The 21,059-nt window shown below is 43.0% G+C and overlaps 1 protein-coding gene across 4 annotated transcripts in view; it reads left to right on the forward strand.

The window, feature by feature from the left end:
- Positions 1-21,059, forward strand: part of LOC311100232 (chromodomain-helicase-DNA-binding protein 1-like) — a 109,110-nt gene that overhangs the window by 35,345 nt on the left and 52,706 nt on the right. For all 4 annotated transcript variants that reach the window (XM_084141053.1, XM_084141056.1, XM_084141054.1 and 1 more), the window contains exons 3-10: positions 710-905; positions 1,296-1,400; positions 6,065-6,117; positions 6,202-6,348; positions 6,837-7,102; positions 8,980-9,205; positions 10,996-11,096; positions 11,311-11,489. In XM_084141053.1, the coding sequence (XP_083997179.1) occupies positions 710-905; positions 1,296-1,400; positions 6,065-6,117; positions 6,202-6,348; positions 6,837-7,102; positions 8,980-9,205; positions 10,996-11,096; positions 11,311-11,489 (1,273 nt within the window). The remainder of the gene's footprint in view (positions 1-709; positions 906-1,295; positions 1,401-6,064; positions 6,118-6,201; positions 6,349-6,836; positions 7,103-8,979; positions 9,206-10,995; positions 11,097-11,310; positions 11,490-21,059) is intronic.

Here is a 21,059-nt window from a genome sequence, read left to right on the forward strand (position 1 = left end):
GACAACGGTCCCCATCCAACCCGACAGAACTTGAGAGGATCTGCAGAGAAGAATGGGAGAAACTCCCCAAATACAAGTGTGCCAAGCTTGAACATTTTTTATTTAATCAATTTTAGAATAAGGCTGTAACGTAACAAAATGTGAAGGGGTCTGAATACTTTCCGAATGCACTGTATATTTAGACTAATTAAACTAACTTCAAGTATTTGACCTGCCATCAAATAAATATTTGTTTTTGTTTTCAAATAACTTGCATATATTGAAATACCTTCAAATATGATTAGTATTTCTGAGACCTGTATTTGAATATCAAAGTAAATAATTGCCTTTAGTTAATTCTCCATATTCGACTACCATTTGACAAATAAGTTATTTTTTACAAATAAACTACAAAATACAACTAATTTTCTTCCCAGGTCTGTTATGCTCACATCTGAGTAATCTAAAATGAAACTTCTTTAGACATGGCACTAGGATTCACTCAGAGTTCTGTGCATTTAGTTTTGTGTTATCATCGGTGCTAGACTTGGGCCAGAACACACCAGTATGGAGTATCAGTACCTCAAATTTCTTACTGCATAAGTACTGGCTTAAAAACGTTGCCTAAATGGTATCGGCACCCAAAATTGGTATGACACCTATTTCAGTCAACTTCAAGCATAGGTTATCGTGTTGATGTAAGTCTGAGAAATTGTGTGTTTGCTTGCAGTAACTCAGACGATGAGTCCGGGCATGGGTCAGGTTCCGGTTCGGGCTCAGGCTCCAGTTCCAGCAGCAGCAGTAGTAGTAATTCAGACAGTAGCTCAGGAAGCGGCTCGGATTCTGGCAGCCAGTCCGATTCCGACTCGGAGAAATCCAAGGAGAAGAACGAACCGGAAAGCAAAGCCAAGATCGACGGGGCCGAGGTAGGAATACCGACATTCAACTGAAACCCCTGGCATACATGAAATGTGATTTTTAGATTCATTCACTGCAGTTTGCACAATGTGATACTGCCAGGTTGAAGTGAAAGAGTTCAGATTGGACATTTCAAACAACATTTTAGATCTCGGGCTGTAAGTATCAAGCATCTGAGTAGGAGTGCTGATCCAGTACCAGGTCTCTCCTGTCCTTGTACTCATTGTGATATAAAATACAAAATATATCCTAAATATGTTCTTCTACTCTGAGACGATTGATACATATGACCTTGGTCAACAGCCCCATTATGTATTTCTGATTTAACTAGAACTGTGTACTGTCCACAGGTGAACTGTCGTTGACTTACGGATAACTCTGCCCTATCTTAATTCTAGTTTTGGAAGTCCAACCCAAGTATCCTAGCAGTGCAAAGGTCCGCTATGCTCAGGAAACAGCAACTCCAGCTGCAACAACAACAGAGCTCTTCTAACAGCGGATCGGTGGGTGGTGTTGTCAATCATTTTACTTGCGGTCTTGACATTCAGGTAAATTTGCCAGTGGCACACCAGGCCAGTAGCAAGTGAAAACTACTGTCCCGAATGAGTAAATTACTGGCCCGGGCCAAAATCACATGAAAGCAAGTTATGCACACAGAATTTCAATCATGGGTGATTTCATGTTTCATTTGCAGTCTGGGCAAGTACCTTTTTATAGCCTGTAGCCAACCATACGATCTGATATTTAAACGGATTGTTTGGAAAACAAAAATAAAACCATCCACCCTCTCAATTACATTATTGATCATAGTATGTTACTGGAAAAACGTATGTGTTATGGCTTTACACCCCCTGCTATATTGTGGATAAAGTTACCTGTCTAACAGAACACAGAGGGTGTTCTTTAATGGAGGCTTCTCAAACAAAATCCAGGTAGAATCAGGAATTCCCCAGGGCAGCTGTCTAGCTGTTTTTTTTTTTCAATCTTTACTAACAACATGCCACTGGCTTTGAGTAAAGCCACCACCATGCTTCACCGACAGGATGGTGCCAGGTTTCCTCCAGACGTGACACTTGGCATTCAGGCCAAAGAGTTCAATCTTGGTTTCATCCGACCAGAGAATCTCATGGTTTGTCATGGTCTGAGTGTCCTTTAGGTTCCTTTTGGCAAACTCCAAGCGGGCTGTCGAGCCTTTTACTGAGGAGTGGCTTCCGTCCGGCCACTCTACCATAAAGGCATGATTGGTGACGTGCTTCTGGAAGGTTTCTCCCATCTCCACAGAGCAACTCTGGAGCTCTGTCAGAGTGACCATCAGGTTCATGGTCACCTCCCTGACCAAGGCCCTTCTCCCCCGATTGTTCAGTTTGGCCAGGCGGCCAGCTCTAGGAAGAGTCTTGGTGTTTCCAAACTTCTTCCATTTAAGAATGATGGAGGCCACTGTGTTCTTGGGGACCTTCAATACTGCAGAAATGTTTTTGTACCCTTCCCCAGATCTGTGCCTCGACATAATCCTGTCTCGGAGCGCTACAGACAATTCCTTCGACCTCATGGCTTGGTTTTTGCTCTGACATGCACTGTCAACTGTGGGACCTTTATATAGACAATTGTGTGCCTTTCCAAATCATGTCCAATCAATTGAATTTACCACAGGTGGACTCCAATCAAGTTGTAGAAACATCTCAAGGATGATCAATGGAAACAGGATGCACCTGAGCTCAATTTTCGGGTCTCATAGCAAAGGGTCTGAATACTTATGTAAATAAGGTATTTCTGTTTTATTTTTAATACGTTTGCAAAAATTTCAAGAAACCTGTTTTCACTTTGTCGCTATGGGTTATTGTGTGTAGATTGATGAGGAAAAATGTTTTAGTTTTTTTAACATTTTAGAATAAGGCTGTAACGTCGCGACCGGGAGACCCATGGGGCGGCGCACAATTGGCCCAGGGTAGGGGAGGGAATGGCCGGCAGGGATGTAGCTCAGTTGGTAGAGCATGGCGTTTGCAACGCCAGGGTTGTGGGTTTGATTCCCACGGGGGGCCAGTATGAAATAAAACAAATACAAATAATAGTTATGTATGCACTCACTAACTGTAAGTCGCTCTGGATAAGAGCGTCTGCTAAATGACTAAAATGAAAAATCAAGGGGTCTGAATACTTTCCATATCCACTGTATGAAACCATTTAAAATGTAATATTTCCCTCCAGAAATGAGCCCAATAACATATTGATGAAAAGTAATATATTTAGGGCCTGTACCTGGTCCATATTGCAGGCAGGTGTGCTATTTTAGCAATAAGCATTATCACATGTAGCCTGATGCAGCATAGTGGCTACATGGGCTAATCATTAACAAGATCAGGCTTGTTGCATATTTAATGTCCTAAAAAATTCCCATTGCCACTAGCCTAATAAAATCATGTGATTTCTTGTGTTTTATAAGTGAATATAGTCCTACCGTTTTAAGCACTTGAATGGCCGTGAACTTTTTTTATTGTCATGCCAGACACTCTGCCAATTGCAGAAACATTTTAGTTGAGAAATAAATAAATCAGCACTGGAAGCTGGGATCCCGCTCTTTTCAATAATTACCATTAAAACTGTTGGCTTTTCCCGAGATTGCATTTAGGAATGTTGCGCAGTGACTGGGCTTATTAGAACACATTTCTTTCCATGCAGCAATCATCTGTATGAGAAGTTGCGCGCTCTTGCCACCCGACAGTTGATATTCCGCTAATAAATAAACGACATAGCTCATTAACAGCTTCGAGAATTGCTCTGTTTTTTATGCAATTATATAGACTACAGAATAGCATTATTACAATATTGATTAAAACATTTCTGTATTTTTTAACCAAGTGATTTGTGTAAATCTTTCTTTGCTAATAATGACATTGCTGTGTAGGATGTCTAATATAAAAGACTGAAAAGCAGGTGGAGAACTTTTATTCTGTGATTGGGGAATGTGTGTGCCGATGTTAAACTATGCAGGTCTTGCGCGAGTATCCAGGCCGTACTGAGGCGTGGCTCACTCGAGACCGAGAGGAAAGGCTTTGACATTCTTGCCTCTGCTTGGAAACTGAATGCTGGTTGAAAACAAGTGTGAAGTGTCAGATGTCGGGGAGATTGTGAAGGATTAAATATAAATATACATAATTTTCTGTTTTGGTGTTTGAAAATGTTCTGGCCCAAGCGGGCCATATGAAGCTTGATTAGATATTGCCAGGCCAGCGGGCAGCCCTGAATTTCAAGCCCTGTACTTACAGTGGCTTGCGAAAGTATTCACCCCCTTGGCATTTTTCCTATTTTGTTGCCTTACAACCTGGAATTAAAATTGATTTTCTGGGGGTTTGTATCATTTGATTTACACAACATGCCTACCACTTTGAAGATGCAAAATAAAATAAAAAGTGAAACAAACAAGAAATAAGACAAAAAACTGAACTTGAGCGTGCGTAACTATTCACCCCCCCCAAAGTCAATACTTTGTAGAGCAATTACAGCTGCAAGTCTCTTGGGGTATGTCTCTATAAGCTTGGCACATCTAGCCACTGGGATTTTTGCCCATTCTTCAAGGCAAAACTACTCCAGCTCCTTCATGTTGGATGGGTTCTGCTGGTGTACAGCAATCTTAGTCATACCACAGATTCTCTATTGGATTGAGGTCTGCGCTTTGATTCCAAGACATTTAAATGTTTCCCCTTAAACCACTCAAGTGTTGCTTTAGCAGTATGCTTAGGGTCATTGTCCTGCTGGAAGGTGAACATCCGTCCGAGTCTCAAATCTCTGGAAAACTGAAACAGGTTTCCCTCAAGAATTTCCCTGTATTTAGCGCCATCCTTCAATTCTGACCAGTTTCCCAGTCCCTGCCGATGAAAAACATCCCCACAGCATGATTCTGCCACCAGGATTGTGTTCTCGGGGTGATGAGAGGTGTTGGGTTTGCGCCAGACATAGCGTTTTCCTTGATGGCCAAAAAGCTCAATTTTAGTCTCATCTGACCAGAGTACCTTCTTCCATATGTTTGGGGAGTCTCCCACATGCCTTTTGGCGAACACCAAAAGTGTTTGCTTATTTTTTTTCTTTAAGCAATGGCTTTGTTCTGGCCACTCTTCCGTAAAGCCCAACTCTGTGGAGTGTATGGCTTAAAGTGGTCCTACGGACAGATACTCCAATCTCTGCTGTGGAGCTTTGCAGCTCCTTCAGGGTTATCTTTGGTCTCTTTGCTGCCTCTCTGATGAATGCCCTCCTTGCCTGGTCCGTGAGTTTGGGTGGGCGGCCCTCTCTTGGTAGGTTTGTTGTGGTACCATATTCTTTCCCTTTTTTTAATAATGGATTTAATGGTGCTCCGTGGGATGTTCAAAGTTTCGGATATTCTTTTATAACCCAACCCTGATCTGTACTTCTCCACAACTTTGTCCCTGACCTGTTTGGAGAGCTCCTTGGTCTTCATGGAGCTGCTTGCTAGGTGGTGCCTCTTGCTTAGTGGTGTTGCAGACTCTGGGGCCTTTCAGAACAGGTGTGTATATATACTGAGATCATGTGACAGATCATGTGACACTTAGATTGCACACAGGTGGACTTTATTTAACTAATTATGTGACTTCTGAAGGTAATTGGTTGCACCAGATATTATTTAGGGGCTTCAAAGCAAAGAGGGTGAATACATATGCGCGCACCACTTTTCCGTTATAAATTTTTTAGAAATAAATATTTTTTCATATTAAATATTTTTTTAATTTCACTTCACCAATTTGCACTATTTTGTGTATGTCCATTACATGAAATCCAAATAAAAATCCATTTAAAGTACAGGTTATAATGCAACAAAATAGGACAAATGCCAAGGGGGATGAATACTTTTGCAAGGCACTGTACATCACTGTTCATTGGCAAAGGTGTATTCTTATTTGGCTCAAACTCTGTAAACACCGGAGATTTTTCATCTAAAAGTTGGAATGAAATGTCGCTCAGTTTTATAGCTTGGTGTTTGGTGGTAGTAATTTTTCTCGGGCATTCTTTCATTTGACGGTTTTCATTGATTGGGAAACTCATTATTTTGTGCTAGTATAGGATATAACGCACAATATTTCACCTAGGTAGGCCAGCACAATATTTGTTTTTTGGGACTTTTTTGTGTTTTTATAATCGTTTTTCCATTGCTTTTCAGGATTCGTCCAGCAGTGACAATTCAGATGACTCATCAGGTGGAAAGAGAAGAAAGTTAGTTGTGCTCCCCGACATAAAATCAATTGCGCTGTAGACTGACTGTTCATTGGTATAATGCTTCTCTCCATCCATCTTTAGATCAGGTTCTGGATCGTCCTCCAGGTCTGGATCAGGGTCCGTGAGTGGTTCCGGCTCTGACTCATCAGCACAGGAACAGGCGCGCAGCGAAGAGTCCGACAATTACCACCCCAGTCACAAAGTCAAAAGTAGAAAGCCTCCAACCAAGTAAGTGTTTGGTTTTTCCTTTGAAAGCTGTTTCATGCCAATACAATAATGACTATTTCTATCATCACATTAAGACTTCTACTTTTCACCCTTTCAATGTGGAAATAGTCAATTTTCAATTTAAGTTCCTTTATCGCCTCATACCTATTAGGTCCATTGTTGTCTTGGATCAGTTTGATTTAGCACTAGTATCAGCATGGTAACTATTTCTGTATGCAAACCAATCCTTTTAGAATGGATGCTCAGCAACAATTTATCAATTAGACTCTCAATGCACACTGACACTAAAGATCTAAATGACCTTTTCTAATGGGAGACGAGAGTTTACACTCTCTCAGCCATTGGCCAGAACCCTGATGGATTGCAATGCATTATCAAATTAAATGTTGGGTCCATATGTTGGAGCACCACTGTCTGGTACTGTGCAACTCTAATATTCTCAAAGCAATCGCCCAGAAGTCATGCGTCCGTCCACTCTCTCCCTTCAGGGCAAACACCAGAAACGAGAAGAAGAGCAACGTGCAGAGGAAAAAGCCCTCGGCGGGCTCGTCATCGGACGACGGCAAGAAATCGTCATCGAACCAGGGGCCCAGGCGCCAGGCCACGCAGAACGTCAGCTACAAGGAGGACGACGAGGCGAAGACAGACTCAGACGACCTGGTGGAGGTGTGCGGGGAGGACGTACCCCCGCCGGATGAGAATGAGTTTGAGACCCTGGAGCGAGTGATGGAGACGCGGCTAGGGAGGAGAGGAGGTAAGGAGCAAAGCTATGTATTGTGGAACCCGGGTTCAAATTACAGGGGTGTTGGCGAGGCCAGGCACTGCCATAACAAATCATGGTCACCTCAAAAAAATATATGAATATAAACTGTTATTTTGATGATATGCCCATGCACGCCATAACAAGTCAGGGCACCCCCCCCCCCCATAACCATGCAAAGATTAACGTGGGCACATACAGTGGGGAGAACAAGTATTTGATACACTGCCGATTTTGCAGGTTTTCTTACTTACAAAGCATGTAGAGTGTCTGCATGTCTGTAATTTTTATCATAGCTACACTTCAACTGTGAGAGACAGAATCTAAAACAGAAATCCAGAAAAACACATTGTACGATTTTTAAGTAATTAATTAGCATTTTATTGCATGACATAAGTATTTGATCACCTACCAACCAGTAAGAATTCCGGCTGTCACAGACCTGTTAGTTTTTCTTTAAGAAGCCCTCCTGTTCTCCACTCATTACCTGTATTAACTGCACCTGTTTGAACTCGTTACCTGTATAAAAGACACCTGTCCACACACTCAATCAAACAGACTCCAACCTCTCCACAATGGCCAAGACCAGAGAGCTGTGTAAGGACATCAGGGATAAAATTGTAGACCTGCACAAGGCTGGGATGGGCTACAGGACAATAGGCAAGCAACTTGGTGAGAAGGCAACAACTGTTGGCGCAATTATTAGAAAATGGAAGAACTTCAAGATGACGGTCAATCACCCTCGGTCTGGGGCTCCATGCAAGATCTCACCTCGTGGGGCATCAATGATCATGAGGAAGGTGAGGGATCAGCCCAGAACTACACGACAGGACCTGGTCAATGACCTGAAGAGAGCTGGGACCACAGTCTCAAAGAAAACCATTAGTAACACACTACGCCGTCATGGATTAAAATCCCCCTGCTCAAGCCAGTGCATGTCTAGGCCCGTCTGAAGTTTGCCAATGACCATCTGGATGATCCAGAGGAGGAATGGGAGAAGGTCATGTGGTCTGATGAGACAAAAATATAGCTTTTTGGTCTAAACTCCACTCGCCTTGTTTGTGGAAGAAGAAGGATGAGTACAACCCCAAGAACACCATACCAACCGTGAAGCATGGAGGTGGAAACATCATTCTTTGGGGATGCTTTTCGGCAAATGGGACAGGACGACTGCACCGTATTGAGGGGAGGATGGATGGGGCCATGTATCGCGAGATCTTGACCAACAACCTCCTTCCCTCAGTAAGAGCATTGAAGATGGGTCATGGTTGTTTCTTCCAGCATGACAACGACCCGAAACACACAGCCAGGGGAACTAAGGAGTGGCTCCGTAAGAAGCGTTTCAAGGTCCTGGAGTGGCCTAGCCAGTCTCCAGACCTGAACCCAATAGAAAATCTTTGGAGGGAGCTGAGAGTCTGTATTGCCCAGCGACAGCCCAGAAATCTGAAGGATCTGGAGAAGGTCTGTATGGAGGAGTGGGCCAAAATCCCTGCTGCAGTGTGTGCAAACCTGGTCAAGACCTACAGGAAACGTATGATATCTGTAATTGCAAACAAAGGGTTCTGTACCAAATATTAAGTTCTGCTTTTCTGATGTATCAAATTTCATGCAATAAAATGCAAATGAATTACTTAAATATCATACAATGTGATTTTCTGGATTTTTGTTTTAGATTCTGTCACTCACAGTTGAAGTGTACCTATGATAAAAATTACAGACCCCTACATGCTTTGTAAGTAGGAAAACCTGCAAAATCGGCAGTGTATCAAATACTTGTTCTCCCCACTGTAGGTGTGAATTGCAGTGAATGTATCATTCGAACCCTACCCGCTCCCATACTTGTACTCACACTCATTATTTTCCCCCCAAAGCAACGGGAGGCACCACCACAGTGTACGCAGTGGAGGCAGACGGAGACCCCAACGCCAACTTCAATGTCAGCAAGGAGGCGGGTGACCAGCAGTACCTGATAAAGTGGAAAGGCTGGTCCCACATCCACAACACCTGGGAGACGGAGGAGACGCTCAAGCTGCAGAACGTCAAGGGCATGAAGAAACTGGATAACTTCAAGAAGAAGGAATCGGACAAGCGGAAATGGTAAGATAAGAAATGCTTAATTGGTTTGTCAATCATCAGCGTATTCACAGTCACGAAAAAAGAAAATCAATGATGAAAAAGGTAAAAACATCAGAAGTCAACTGTCCGATGGTGAGGTGGCCTTGGCTATTGGTGAAAGAGGCATTTTTGTGTTTTTGGGATAAGAGTTTGACTAGGTACAGTGAGGGAACAAAGTATTTGATCCCCTGCTGATTTTGTATGTTTGCCAACTGACAAAGAAATGATCAGTCTAATTTTAATGGTAGGTTTATTTGAACAGTGAGAGACAGAATAAAGAACAAAAAAATCCAGAAAAACGCATGTCAAAAATGTTATACATTGATTTGTATTTTTAATGAGGGAAATAAGTATTTGACCCCCTCTCAATCAGAAAGATTTCTGGCTCCCAGGTGTCTGTTATACAGGTAACTAGCTGAGATTAGGAGCACACTCTTAAAGGGAGTGCTCCTAATCTCAGTTTTTTACCTGTATAAGACACCTGTCTACAGAAGCAATCAATCAATCAGATTCCAAACTCTCCACCATGGCCAAGACCAAAGAGCTCTCCAAGGATGTCAGGGACAAGATTGTAGACATACACAAGGCTGGAATGGGCTACAAGACCATCGTCAAGCAGCTTGGTGAGAAGGTGACAAATGGAAGAAACACAAAAGAACTGTCAATCTCCCTCGGCCCGGGGCTCCATGCAAGATCTCACCTCGTGGAGTTGCAATGATCATGAGAACGGTGAGGAATCAGCCCAGAACTACACGGGAGGATCTTGTCAATGATCTCAAGGCAGCTGGGACCATAGTCACCAAGAAAACAATTGGTAAAACACTACGCCGTGAAGGACTGAAATCCTGCAGCGGCCGCAAGGTCCCCCTTTCTCAAGAAAGCACATATACAGGGCCGTCTGAAGTTTGCCAATGAACATCTGAATGATTCAGAGGAGAACTGGGTGAAGTTGTGGTCAGATGAGACCAAAATGGAGCTCTTTGGCCTCAACTCGCCGTGTTTGGAGGAGGAGGAATGCTGCCTATGCCCCCAAGAACACCATCCCCAGTGTCAAACAGGGAGGTGGAAACATTATGCTTTGGGGGTGTTTTTCTGCTAAGGGGACAGGACAACTTCACCGCATCAAAGGGACGATGGACGGGGCCATGTACCGTCAAATCTTGGGTGAGAACCTCCTTCCCTCAGCCAGGGCATTGAAAATGGGTTGTGGATGGGTATTCCAGCATGTCAATGACCCAAAACACACGGCCAAGGCAACAACGTAGTAGCTCAAGAAGAAGCACATTAAGGTCCTGGAGTGGCCTAGCCAATCTCCAGACCTTAATCCCATTGAAAATCTGTGGAGGGAGCTGTGGGTTCGAGTTGCCAAACGTCAGCCTCGAAACCTTAATGACTTGGAGAAGATCTGCAAAGAGGAGTGGGACAAAATCCCTCCTGGGATGTGTGCAAACCTGGTGGCCAACTACAAGAAACGTCTGACCTCTGTGATTGCCAACAAGGGTTTTGCCACCAAGTACTAAGTCATGTTTTGCAGAGGGGTCATATACTTATTTCCCTAATTAAAATGCAAATCGATTTAATAATATTTTTGACATGCGTTTTTCTGGATTTCTTTGTTGTTATTCTGTCTCTCACTGTTCATATAAACCTACCATTAAAATTATAGACTGCTCATTTCTTTGTCAGTGGGCAAACGTACAAAATCAGCAGGGGATCAAATACTTTTTTCCCTCACTGTATGGTTTCTCACCATATTTTGTTCTTCTCCTCAGGATTCAATGTTCTTCACCAGAGGATGTGGAGTACTTTAACTGTCAACAGGAGCTCATGGATGATTTGCACTCACAATATCAGCTGGTGGAGAGGATAATTGGTGAGATGTCCTACTGCTAAGCATTCCTTCCGTTGTAAATAGTTTGTGACTCGGACGTAGAATTGAGATGTATAGAGCAGATTACACTACTACATGCAAAGTTTAAAATATTGTGGTCGTTCTATAAACAACATTCTTAAAGTATCGTCAAAACATTTTGTTTTGATTGGGAATTGCACTTTTTTAACATGTATTTTGATTTGATCTCACCCAGGGCATTCGAATCAGAAGTCGGCGGCAGGTTTCCCGGACTACCTGTGCAAATGGCAGGGCCTGCCGTATTCTGAGTGCAGCTGGGAGGACGGAGCCCTCATCTCCAGAAAGTACCAGAAAAGCATAGATGACTACATGCGCAGAAACCAGTCCAAGTCCATTCCCTCCAGAGATTGCAAGGTAAGGAGAAGGGTTATGTTGCTCCTAGACACTGATCATTAGGGATGTGGCACAAAGTCGATACAGTAGAGCAGTATTTCCCAAGGAACTGTCAGGCCCAAGGAACTCTTGAAAGATGTAATAGTTGAATGCACAAGCTGCAATTTCTAAATTGGGAAGTGCATCAGCAGTTTTCCTCATGTCAGTCATTGCCGACCTTAGAGCTATTTATAACTTGTCCATATCATTAGCCAGCTAATTATTTTTAGCTAGGTTTTTTAGCCCATTGGCAAAATGTGAAGAATTGCAGGAAATGAGCTTTAAAACTGCAAATTTCTCTCCAGCCCATGGCAAAATGTATAGAATTTCAGGAAACGATCTTTAAACCTGCTAAGTGTTGTCTCTGCCAACAAGAGGGGTATGAACAGTTCGTCATGGACAGTGCTTGTGCCCATAGAAATAGACATAAAATCAAATTGTATTTGTCGCATGCGCCGAATACAAAAGGTGTATACTTTACCGTGAAATGCTTGCTTACGAGCCCTTCCCAATGATGCAGAGTTTAAAAAATAGTAACACAAGGGGAGTCATGTGATGCTGCGAAGCAAGGTGTTTGTCTGAAAGGAGCCTCCCGATTAAAAACCCTCCCAATTTCCTCAGTCTGATAGAATAGCCAATTTAGTATAAATGTTTTTGAGGGGAAAGTTACGTTTATTTGTTTTATCAAAGTTTTTCAACAATGTCTGCATTGAATTCAGCTTCTACACGTAGCACGATCGCTAGCGCAGCGGCTAACTGGGCTAGCTCTGTTGCTAGCACTTCAGCAAGCATGACGTTGAAAGGGCAGAACATAGAACCCAGTGCGTTGTCGGCCTTGCAATCATCCCTACAGAAGTCCATGGACGAAATGGGTAGAGTCAGCACCATTCTTGAATCAGATGTTTCTCAGGTCAAGCAATCTGATGGATATTCATGAAGATGTATCTGTCATATTACAGAGGCTAGATGAGGCAGAGGGTTGGATACCAACGCTGGACGACGACAACAACCGACTGATTAGGAAAGCCGAGAAGAACGCCAAACTGTATGAGGATCTCCACAGAAGTGTGCAAGACGCAGCTAACCGAGACAGGCGCCTCAATTTAAGACTTTTAGGGGTCAAGGAGGGTCTGGAGGATGGCAAGCCGCGGGATTGCGTGAGACAAATTATCTCGGAGGCTCTGGGGGTGGATCTGGACGAATACGAGCTTCAAGAAGTCCACCGTTCCCTATTACCAATACCACGCGAGAATCAGCCGCCTAGACCAATCATCTGCTTTCTCAGGGATCGAGAGAGAGAGAGAGAGTGAGAGAGAGAGTGTGCTGGCCGCTGCGAAGGGAATGTATCGGGATAAGAGAGAGGTGACTTGGAAGGGCTGCAAGCTATCATTCTTTCCCGATATGACCAAGGAGCTGGCAGATAAAAGGTGTTTTACCGCAACAAGGAAGAGGCTGCATGAGTTGGATGTACGTTTCACACTCGCCTACCCAGCTGTGCTACGCTTTACATGTAAGGGGGAAAGATAGAGCTTTGACTATTGCAAGGCGATGGAATTCCTCAAGAAAAATTCAGAGGACCAGAAATAAGAGCATGGATGGCATAGCTATATTGGCCGTTGAGTTCTATATGGGACAGTGTTTATGTGACACTATTGCTAAGACACTGTGAAATGACAATTCGGCAAACTAATAGCTACAGTATTTAGCTATTGGGCTATTACAGACTGTATAGCTACAATGCTATTTTTGTCACTGGAGGTTTAGCCGGTGACTGTATTCAAGTTACCTGGTCAAAACTACCCTTAAGCAAAGATGTCGGTAAATTAAGTAGATGTAACTAACAACCTTGACATTATTTTAATCATTTTTTGATCTGATTTTATATGGTTTCATAGAAAATGTTGTTTTCCCCCTTTCCTTTAATTTGGGTGGGTGGCTTGGGACAAGGGTGAGAGAGGGCTTTTCTCTTCATGTAGAAAACAAGGGGAGAGGGGTGGGGTGGTTACTGTTTTGTGTTTTGTATTGTGTCGTTAGGTTCATGGCTCATGCAAGTGTTTATAGCGCAACAAAGGTTGTTGTAATATGTGACAGCATGACAGCACCGAAAATGATTGATTTTCAATATAATTCTAACCCCCAATATGCAAAGTTTGATAAATGTCTAAAAAATATACAAAGATAATTTCATGGAATATCAACGGTTCACAGAATCCTGTTAAGAGGAAGAAATGTTTGTTATCTCAAATCCCAACAAGCTGATATAGCTTTTATCCAAGAAACTCATTTGGTTGATTCAGAGGCTGCTAAATTGAAAAGGGATTGGGTTGGGCAATTATTTCATAGCTCATTTTCAAGGAAAAAACATGGTGTTGCAATTTTGGTACATAAAAAGTTGAATTTTGTCATATTAAAGCAACATAAGGATGCGGAAGGAAGAATGATTTGTGTTGAGGCTCTGGTAAATGGTAACAAGGTTAATATGTGTAATATTTGTGCACCAAACAAGGTGAAGGCTGGGTTTTTCCCATAAGGTTATGGGGGAAATCATTGGTGGCAATACAGTGGTGGCGGGAGACTTTAACCAGGTTCAAGATGGTATCCTTGATAAAGCTACTTATTTCCTCCGACACATTGGTGCGGCTGGCTTCCGGGTTAAGCGGGTGGGTGTTAAAAAGCGCGGTTTGGTTGGTCATGTTTCGGAATACGCATGACTCGACCTTCGCCTCCCAAGCCCGTTAGGAGATCGAAATTGGGGAGAAAAAGGGGGTCTGGTAGATATATGGAGACTTGTCAATCCTAGAGAGAAGGAATATACATTTTATTCACATAAACATAAATCTCATTCCAGGATAGATTACTTCCTAATTTCTAAGAGTATGACTAAAGAAGTGATAGATTGTAAAATAGGGGTTATTGCTTTGACTGACCACGCAACAGTGTAATTATGTATAGCAGTTGAGGCTGATATGGCTAAGAAAAGCATTAGATGGAGGATGAATACGTCTTTATTCCAAGACAAAACATAAAATGTTTCCCTCGATGAAGACCTCGTGTTTTTTTCCAAAAAAACATTTGTTCCACTAATAACTTTAGTACGGCGTGGGAGGCCTCTAAAGCTTATATCTTTGATCTGAAGTTTCAATTACATGAGAAAGTGGTGAAAAAAACCTCTAAATTATTGGCTAGACAATTGAAACAAAAAGATGCCAGTTTTGTAATACCAACTATCAAAAATGGAAGTGGGGAGGGTACTGACTGGTACAAAATATATTAACAATGTGTTTTGTGACTTTTATTTGACTCTTTCTAAGTCTGAATGTAACTTTGACCCAGCTAAATTGAATGCCTTTTTTTAAATTTATTTTTTTATAGAGCTTCTGGGGGTGTCCCCAGATCAAATAAAGGATTTGGATGCTCCTATACTAGAATATGAGATAAGAACAGCCATCACCTCAATGAAGTCTGGAATGTCACCAGGATTAGACGGCTTCCCGGTTGAGTATTATAAGAGGAATATTGACGTATTAGCTCCTATATTAACACGGGTGTACACGGAAGCTCTGGAACTGGAGCAGCTACCTGACACTTTTAATAAGGCACTAATTTCATTAATTCTCAAGAAATATAGGGACTGACCCACTGACCCAGGGAGTTTTCGCCCTATCAGTTTAATCGGAGTTGATTGTAAGGTGCTCTCCAAAATACTAGCTATGAGGCTGAAGAAGGTTTTACCTCATATTATTCACACCGATCAGGTGGGATTTGTAAAAAGTAGAACCTCCACAGACAATCTTAGATGTTTGCTTCACCTCTTGTGGCTGAGTCAAAAAGAGGACACTCAGGTGGCAGCCCTTTCCCTAGATGCGGAGAAGGCATTCGATAGGGTGGAGGGGGACTTTTTGACATATACCCTTGAAAAGTTTGACTTTGGCCCTGGATTTATCAAGTGGGTTAAGGTATTTATACTCCAATCCAGGAGCAGCAGTCCTCACAAATGGTACCACCTGGGCCGCCCCCAGGTGGTAAGGGTAGGTAACAACACATCTGCCACACTGATCCTCAACACGGGGGCCCCTCAGGGGTGCGTGCTCAGTCCCCTCCTGTACTCTCTGTTCACCCATGACTGCATGGCCAGGCACGACTCCAACACCATCATTAAGTTTGCCGACGACACAACAGTGGTAGGCCTGATCACCGACAACGATGAGACAGCCTATAGGGAGGAGGTCAGAGATCTGGCCGTGTGGTGCCAGGACAACAACCTCTCCCTCAACGTGACCAAGACAAAGGAGATGATTGTGGACTACAGGAAAAAAAAGAGGACTGAGCACGCCCCCATTCTCATCGACGGGGCTGTAGTGGAACAGGTCGAGAGCTTCAAGTTCCTTGGTGTCCACATCACCAACGAACTATCATGGTCCAAACACACCAAGACAGTCGTGAAGAGGGCACGACAAAGCCTATTCCCCCTCAGGAGACTAAAAAGATTTGGCATGGGTCCTCAGATCCTCAAAAAATTCTACAGCTGCACCATCGAGAGCATCCTGACTGGTTGCATCACCGCCTGGTATGGCAACTGCTTGGCCTCTGACCGCAAGGCACTACAGAGGGTAGTGCGTACGGCCCAGTACATCACTGGGGCAAAGCTCCCTGCCATCCAGGACCTCTATACCAGGCGGTGTCAGAGGAAGGCCCTCAAAATTGTCAAAGACTCCAGCCACCCTAGTCATAGACTGTTCTCTCTGCTACCGCACGGCAAGCGGTACCGGAGTGCCAAGTCTAGGTCCAAAAGACTTCTCAACAGCTTCTACCCCCAAGCCATAAGACTCCTGAACAGCTAATCATGGCTACCCGGACTATTTGCACTGCCCCCCCACCCCATCCTTTTTACGCTGCTGCTACTCTGTTAAGTAAGTATTTATGCATAGTCACTTTAACTCTACCCACATGTATATATTACCTCAACTACCTCAACTAGCCGGTGCCTCCGCACATTGACTCTGCAACGGTACCCCCCTGTATATATAGCCTCCCTACTGTCACTTTATTTTACTGTATATATAGCCTCCCTACTGTCACTTTATTTTACTTCTGCTCTTTTTTTCTCAACACTTTTTTTGTTGTTGTTTTATTCTTACTTTTTTTGTTTAAAATAAATGCACTGTTGGTTAAGGGCTGTAAGTAAGCATTTCACTGTAATGTCTGCACCTGTTGTATTCGGCGCATGTGACCAATAAAATTTGATTTGATTTGATCTCTTCATTTTTTAATTTGTTGAGGGGAACCCAGCAGGGTAGTCCTCTCTCACCTCTCCTTTTTACTCTATTTTTGGAGCCCTTGGCAGCAGCAATCAGAGCTGATTCAGGAATCAAAGGAGTGATGGGAGGTGCCAGAGAACACAATTGACATGTTCTCACAAATATCTGGTTATAAGATTAATTGGCAGAAGTCAGAGGCTATGCCTGTATCCAAAGTATATCCTCCTGTTGCAATTACTTAATTTCAGTTAACATGGGTGCCATCTGGGATTAAATACCTGGGTATAAGACTGAGCAACTAACTACAGAATATCATGCAAATTAATATGCCACTACTACAAAAAAGAAATAATAATCTTGATAAATGGAGGTTGCTTAATCTTACTTTATGGGGCCAAATAAATACGGTTAACATGGTTGTGGTACCACAGTTTAATAATATCTCCATGATGCTCCCTGTGACCATTTCTCCCTTACTATTTAAGCAGTACAATCAAATGATTAAGGATTATCTTTGGGATGGGCAAAACCCCAGAATAAATGTGAACAAGTTATATGCGCCAAGGGATAAATGAGGAATAGCGTTACCCAATGTAGAACTATACAACATATCATTTGAAGTAGCCAAATTGGCCAGACACTGGGGCAATTATGATTCCCATTTGGTATGGACTCAGATTGAGAGGTCTATCACAGCTCCGTTTAAGCCTATTGAGGCCTTATCACAAAAAAATATTCAGAGACAGCCAACTGAAGAGGCAAACCTAATCCTACAACATTCCCAAGAGGTATGGGTTAAGATTCATAAAATGCTTGGAATTTCCCAGTATAAACAAAAATATTCTTCCATATGGCACAACCCATCAGTTTACATAGGAAAACATTCATTTATCTGGGCGGTATGGCTTAGACAAGGCCTGCATACACTAGGGGATCTATATGAGAAAGGAATGCGTATGTCCTATTAGGACCTGAAGGAGAAATATAATTTACCAGATAAGGGACATTTCTGGAAAAACTAAGGAGCTTTCTTGGGTCTCTTATGAGTATAAACCTCCAGAGAGATGAGAACTTGTTAGAAAAATATTTCATGTTACCAGGAATATCACACTGCTTATGTTTTATAAAAGAGTCTCAAATGCACAATATGGAAATTGTGAGAATTTAAGGTTGATTTAGCAGAGTGATCTTAATTGTGACATTGAGGAGGATGTATGGAAATTTTTTGTTTCCGATGTAGGGTGGTGTACCAGGGATACAAGGGGTAAATTTACACACAAGATTGTTCATAGGTACTACTATTAGATTACATAAAATGGGTTTATTGCAAAATAATGTATGCTGGAAATGCAAGGGTGAAGTAGGTACCTTTTTGAATGCTAAATGGGAATGTCCCATGGTGCTCCCTTTTTTGGAAGGAGGTTCTTAAAAAGCTTGAAGAATAGGTGGTACAGACTATCCCACAGTCCCCACCCACAGTTACGTTACAGCCTTATTCTAAAATGGATTAAAAGTTTTTTTCCCCCCTCATCAATCTACACACAATACCCCATAATGACAAACCAAATAATGACAAAGCAAAAACAGGTTACATAAGTACTCAGACCCTTTACTCAGTACTTTGTTGAAGCACCTTTGGCTGCGATTACAGCCTTGAGTCTTCTTGGGTATGACGCTACAAGCTTCGCACACCTGTATTTGGGGAGTTTCTCCCATTCTTCTTTGCAGATCCTCACAAGCTCTGTCAGGTTGGATGGGGAGCGTTGCTTCACAGATGAAAGCCACCTCATCAGGAGCATTCCCAGGCATTGTAGGGAGGTCATACAGGCACGTTGAGGCCACACACACTATTGAGCCTCATTTTGACTTGTTTTAAGGACATTACATCAAAGTTGGATCAGCCTGTAGTGTGGTTTTCCACTTTAATTTTGAGGGTGACTCCAAATCCAGACCTCCATGGGTTGATAAATTTGATTTCCATTGATAATATTTGTGTGATTTTGTTGTCAGCACATTCAACTATGTAAAGAAAAAAGTATTTAATAAGATTATTTCATTCATTCAGATCTAGGATGTGTTGTTTAAGTGTTCCCTTTATTTTTTTGAGCAGTGTAGTTTAGATTGTAGGACGGCCGGGGTGTTAAGCATATCACAATTTAGGTCACCAAGCAGTACGAACTCTGAGGATAGATGGGGGGCAAGCAATTCACATATGGTGTCCAGGGCACAACTGGGGTCTGAGTGGGGTCTGTAGCAAGTGGCAACAGTGAGAGACTTATTTCTGGAAAGGTGGATTTTTAGAAGTAGAAGCTCAAACTGTTTGGGCACAGACCTGAATAGGATGATAGCCTGCAGAGCTCTATCTCTACAGTAGATTGCAACTCCGCCCCCTTTGGCAGTTCTATCTAGACGGAAAATGTTTTAGTTGGGGATGGCCATTTCAGAATTTTTGGTGGCCATCCTAAGCCAGGATTCAGACACTGCTAGAACATCAGGGTTGGCGGAGTGTGCTAACGCAGTGAATAACTCAAACTTAGGGAGGAAGCTTCTGATGTTAACATGCAAGAAACCAAGGCTTTTACGGTTACAGAAGTCAACAAATGATAGCGCCTGGGGAGTAGGAGTGATACTGGGGGCTACAGGGCCTGGGTTAACCTCTACATCACCAGAGGAACAGAGGAGGAGTAGAATAAGGATACGGCTAAAGGCTTTAAGAACTGGTCTTCTAGTGCGTTGGGTACAGAGAATAAAAGGGGCAGATTTCCGGGCGTTGTAGAATAGATTCAGGGCATTTTGTACAGACAAAGATATGGAAGGATATGAGTAGAGTGGAGGTAAACCTAAGCGTTGGGTAACGATGAAAGAGAGCATCACTGGAGGCAACGATTGAGCCAGTCTCCGCGTGTGTGGGGGGTGGGACAAAAGAGCTATCTGAGGCAGGTTGAACGGGACTGGGGGCTCTACTGTGAAATTGTATAATAAGAACTAACCAAAACAGCAATAGGGAAGGCATATTGACATGGGAGAGAGGCATAAAGCAATCACGTGTTATTCGAGAGAGCTAAGACAACAATTGGTAATGGCGATGAAAGTTTGGGCTGAGGCTAAACAGATAAACAGGACAGATAAACAGGATGGGGTTCCGTGTAAAGGAACAGTCCAGCAGGCATCAGCTGTGTAGCTGAGTGATCATAAGGTCCAGGGAACAGCAATAGGTGAGTGCGGGAGTATTTCGACGGCTGCTACGGCACAGGCGAGCAGGAGGCACGGCTGTTGATTGTGTGTACTAGCAGGCCGGGGCTAGCAGATGGATCTTCGTGGTCGTCGCAACGGGAAGCCTGTTGAAATCACATCAGGCAATTACGTAGGCAGACCAGTCGTGATGGATCGGCGGGGCTCCGTGTCGACTCTAGGAGGTCCCGTCCAGTTGACAGAGCGGTAGATAGCCGGGAGATGGGCCTTGCTCGAGGCTAGCTCGAGGCTAGCTCAAGGCTAACTGGTGCTAGCTTCGGGACAGTGGTGATTAGCCAACAACAACATCCATTTGGTTGCAGCTAGCTAGTTGCGGTGTTAAAGGTCCAGTGATTCAGTTCAACCCGCCTCATTCTCACAAATGTATCCTGCTTTTTGCAAAGTTTTTCTGTCATTGTGTGACCCTGGACCGCGGGGTTTTGTGGGATTTTTTACGAAGTTAGAGCTGATTTGGAGAAAACCTCAAACCCAACTTTTAGAATAATATTATATAGATTAAAATTGATTTAAGAGTTTGTTTTCTTCGGGTGCTCTAAGTTACACTTATATGCGTTTCTGGCCTTGAGAAATAAGTGCTACGCTGCCTTTAACTCCACCTCCACATTTACTGGATTGGTTGAACAGTGCAGAAGAGAAACTCCCCCAACAGTTTTTTTTTCTCTCGTCATGACCAGAATGTGGGGCATCCTGCTCAGGCGTTTCTTTTACACCCGCTACGTTAGTTTAACCTGCGCCAAAACAGGTATTTAAATAATTTGGTGGGTGCTTATTTGTCCTATTTATCATCTTATAGCTAGTTCTCCGTCTTCTCATGGCTTTATCTTGTCCCTCTGCAGCAGACATATAGTGAGCAAAATGTTTGGAACATCGAATCGCAATGAAATCGATGTATGGAATCACAATACATAAGAATCATTATGCATATCATATCAGCACTCAGTATCGTGACAATATTGTATCGTGAGGTCCCTGGCAATTCCCAGGCCTACTGATTGTGGGTCAGTTTTGCATTTCCCCCACTAATGGTTAAGGTTGTGATTAG

The sequence above is a fragment of the Coregonus lavaretus genome, assembly GCF_964263955.1.
Source record: "Coregonus lavaretus genome assembly, chromosome: 24".
NCBI classification, from domain to species: domain Eukaryota; kingdom Metazoa; phylum Chordata; class Actinopteri; order Salmoniformes; family Salmonidae; genus Coregonus; species Coregonus lavaretus.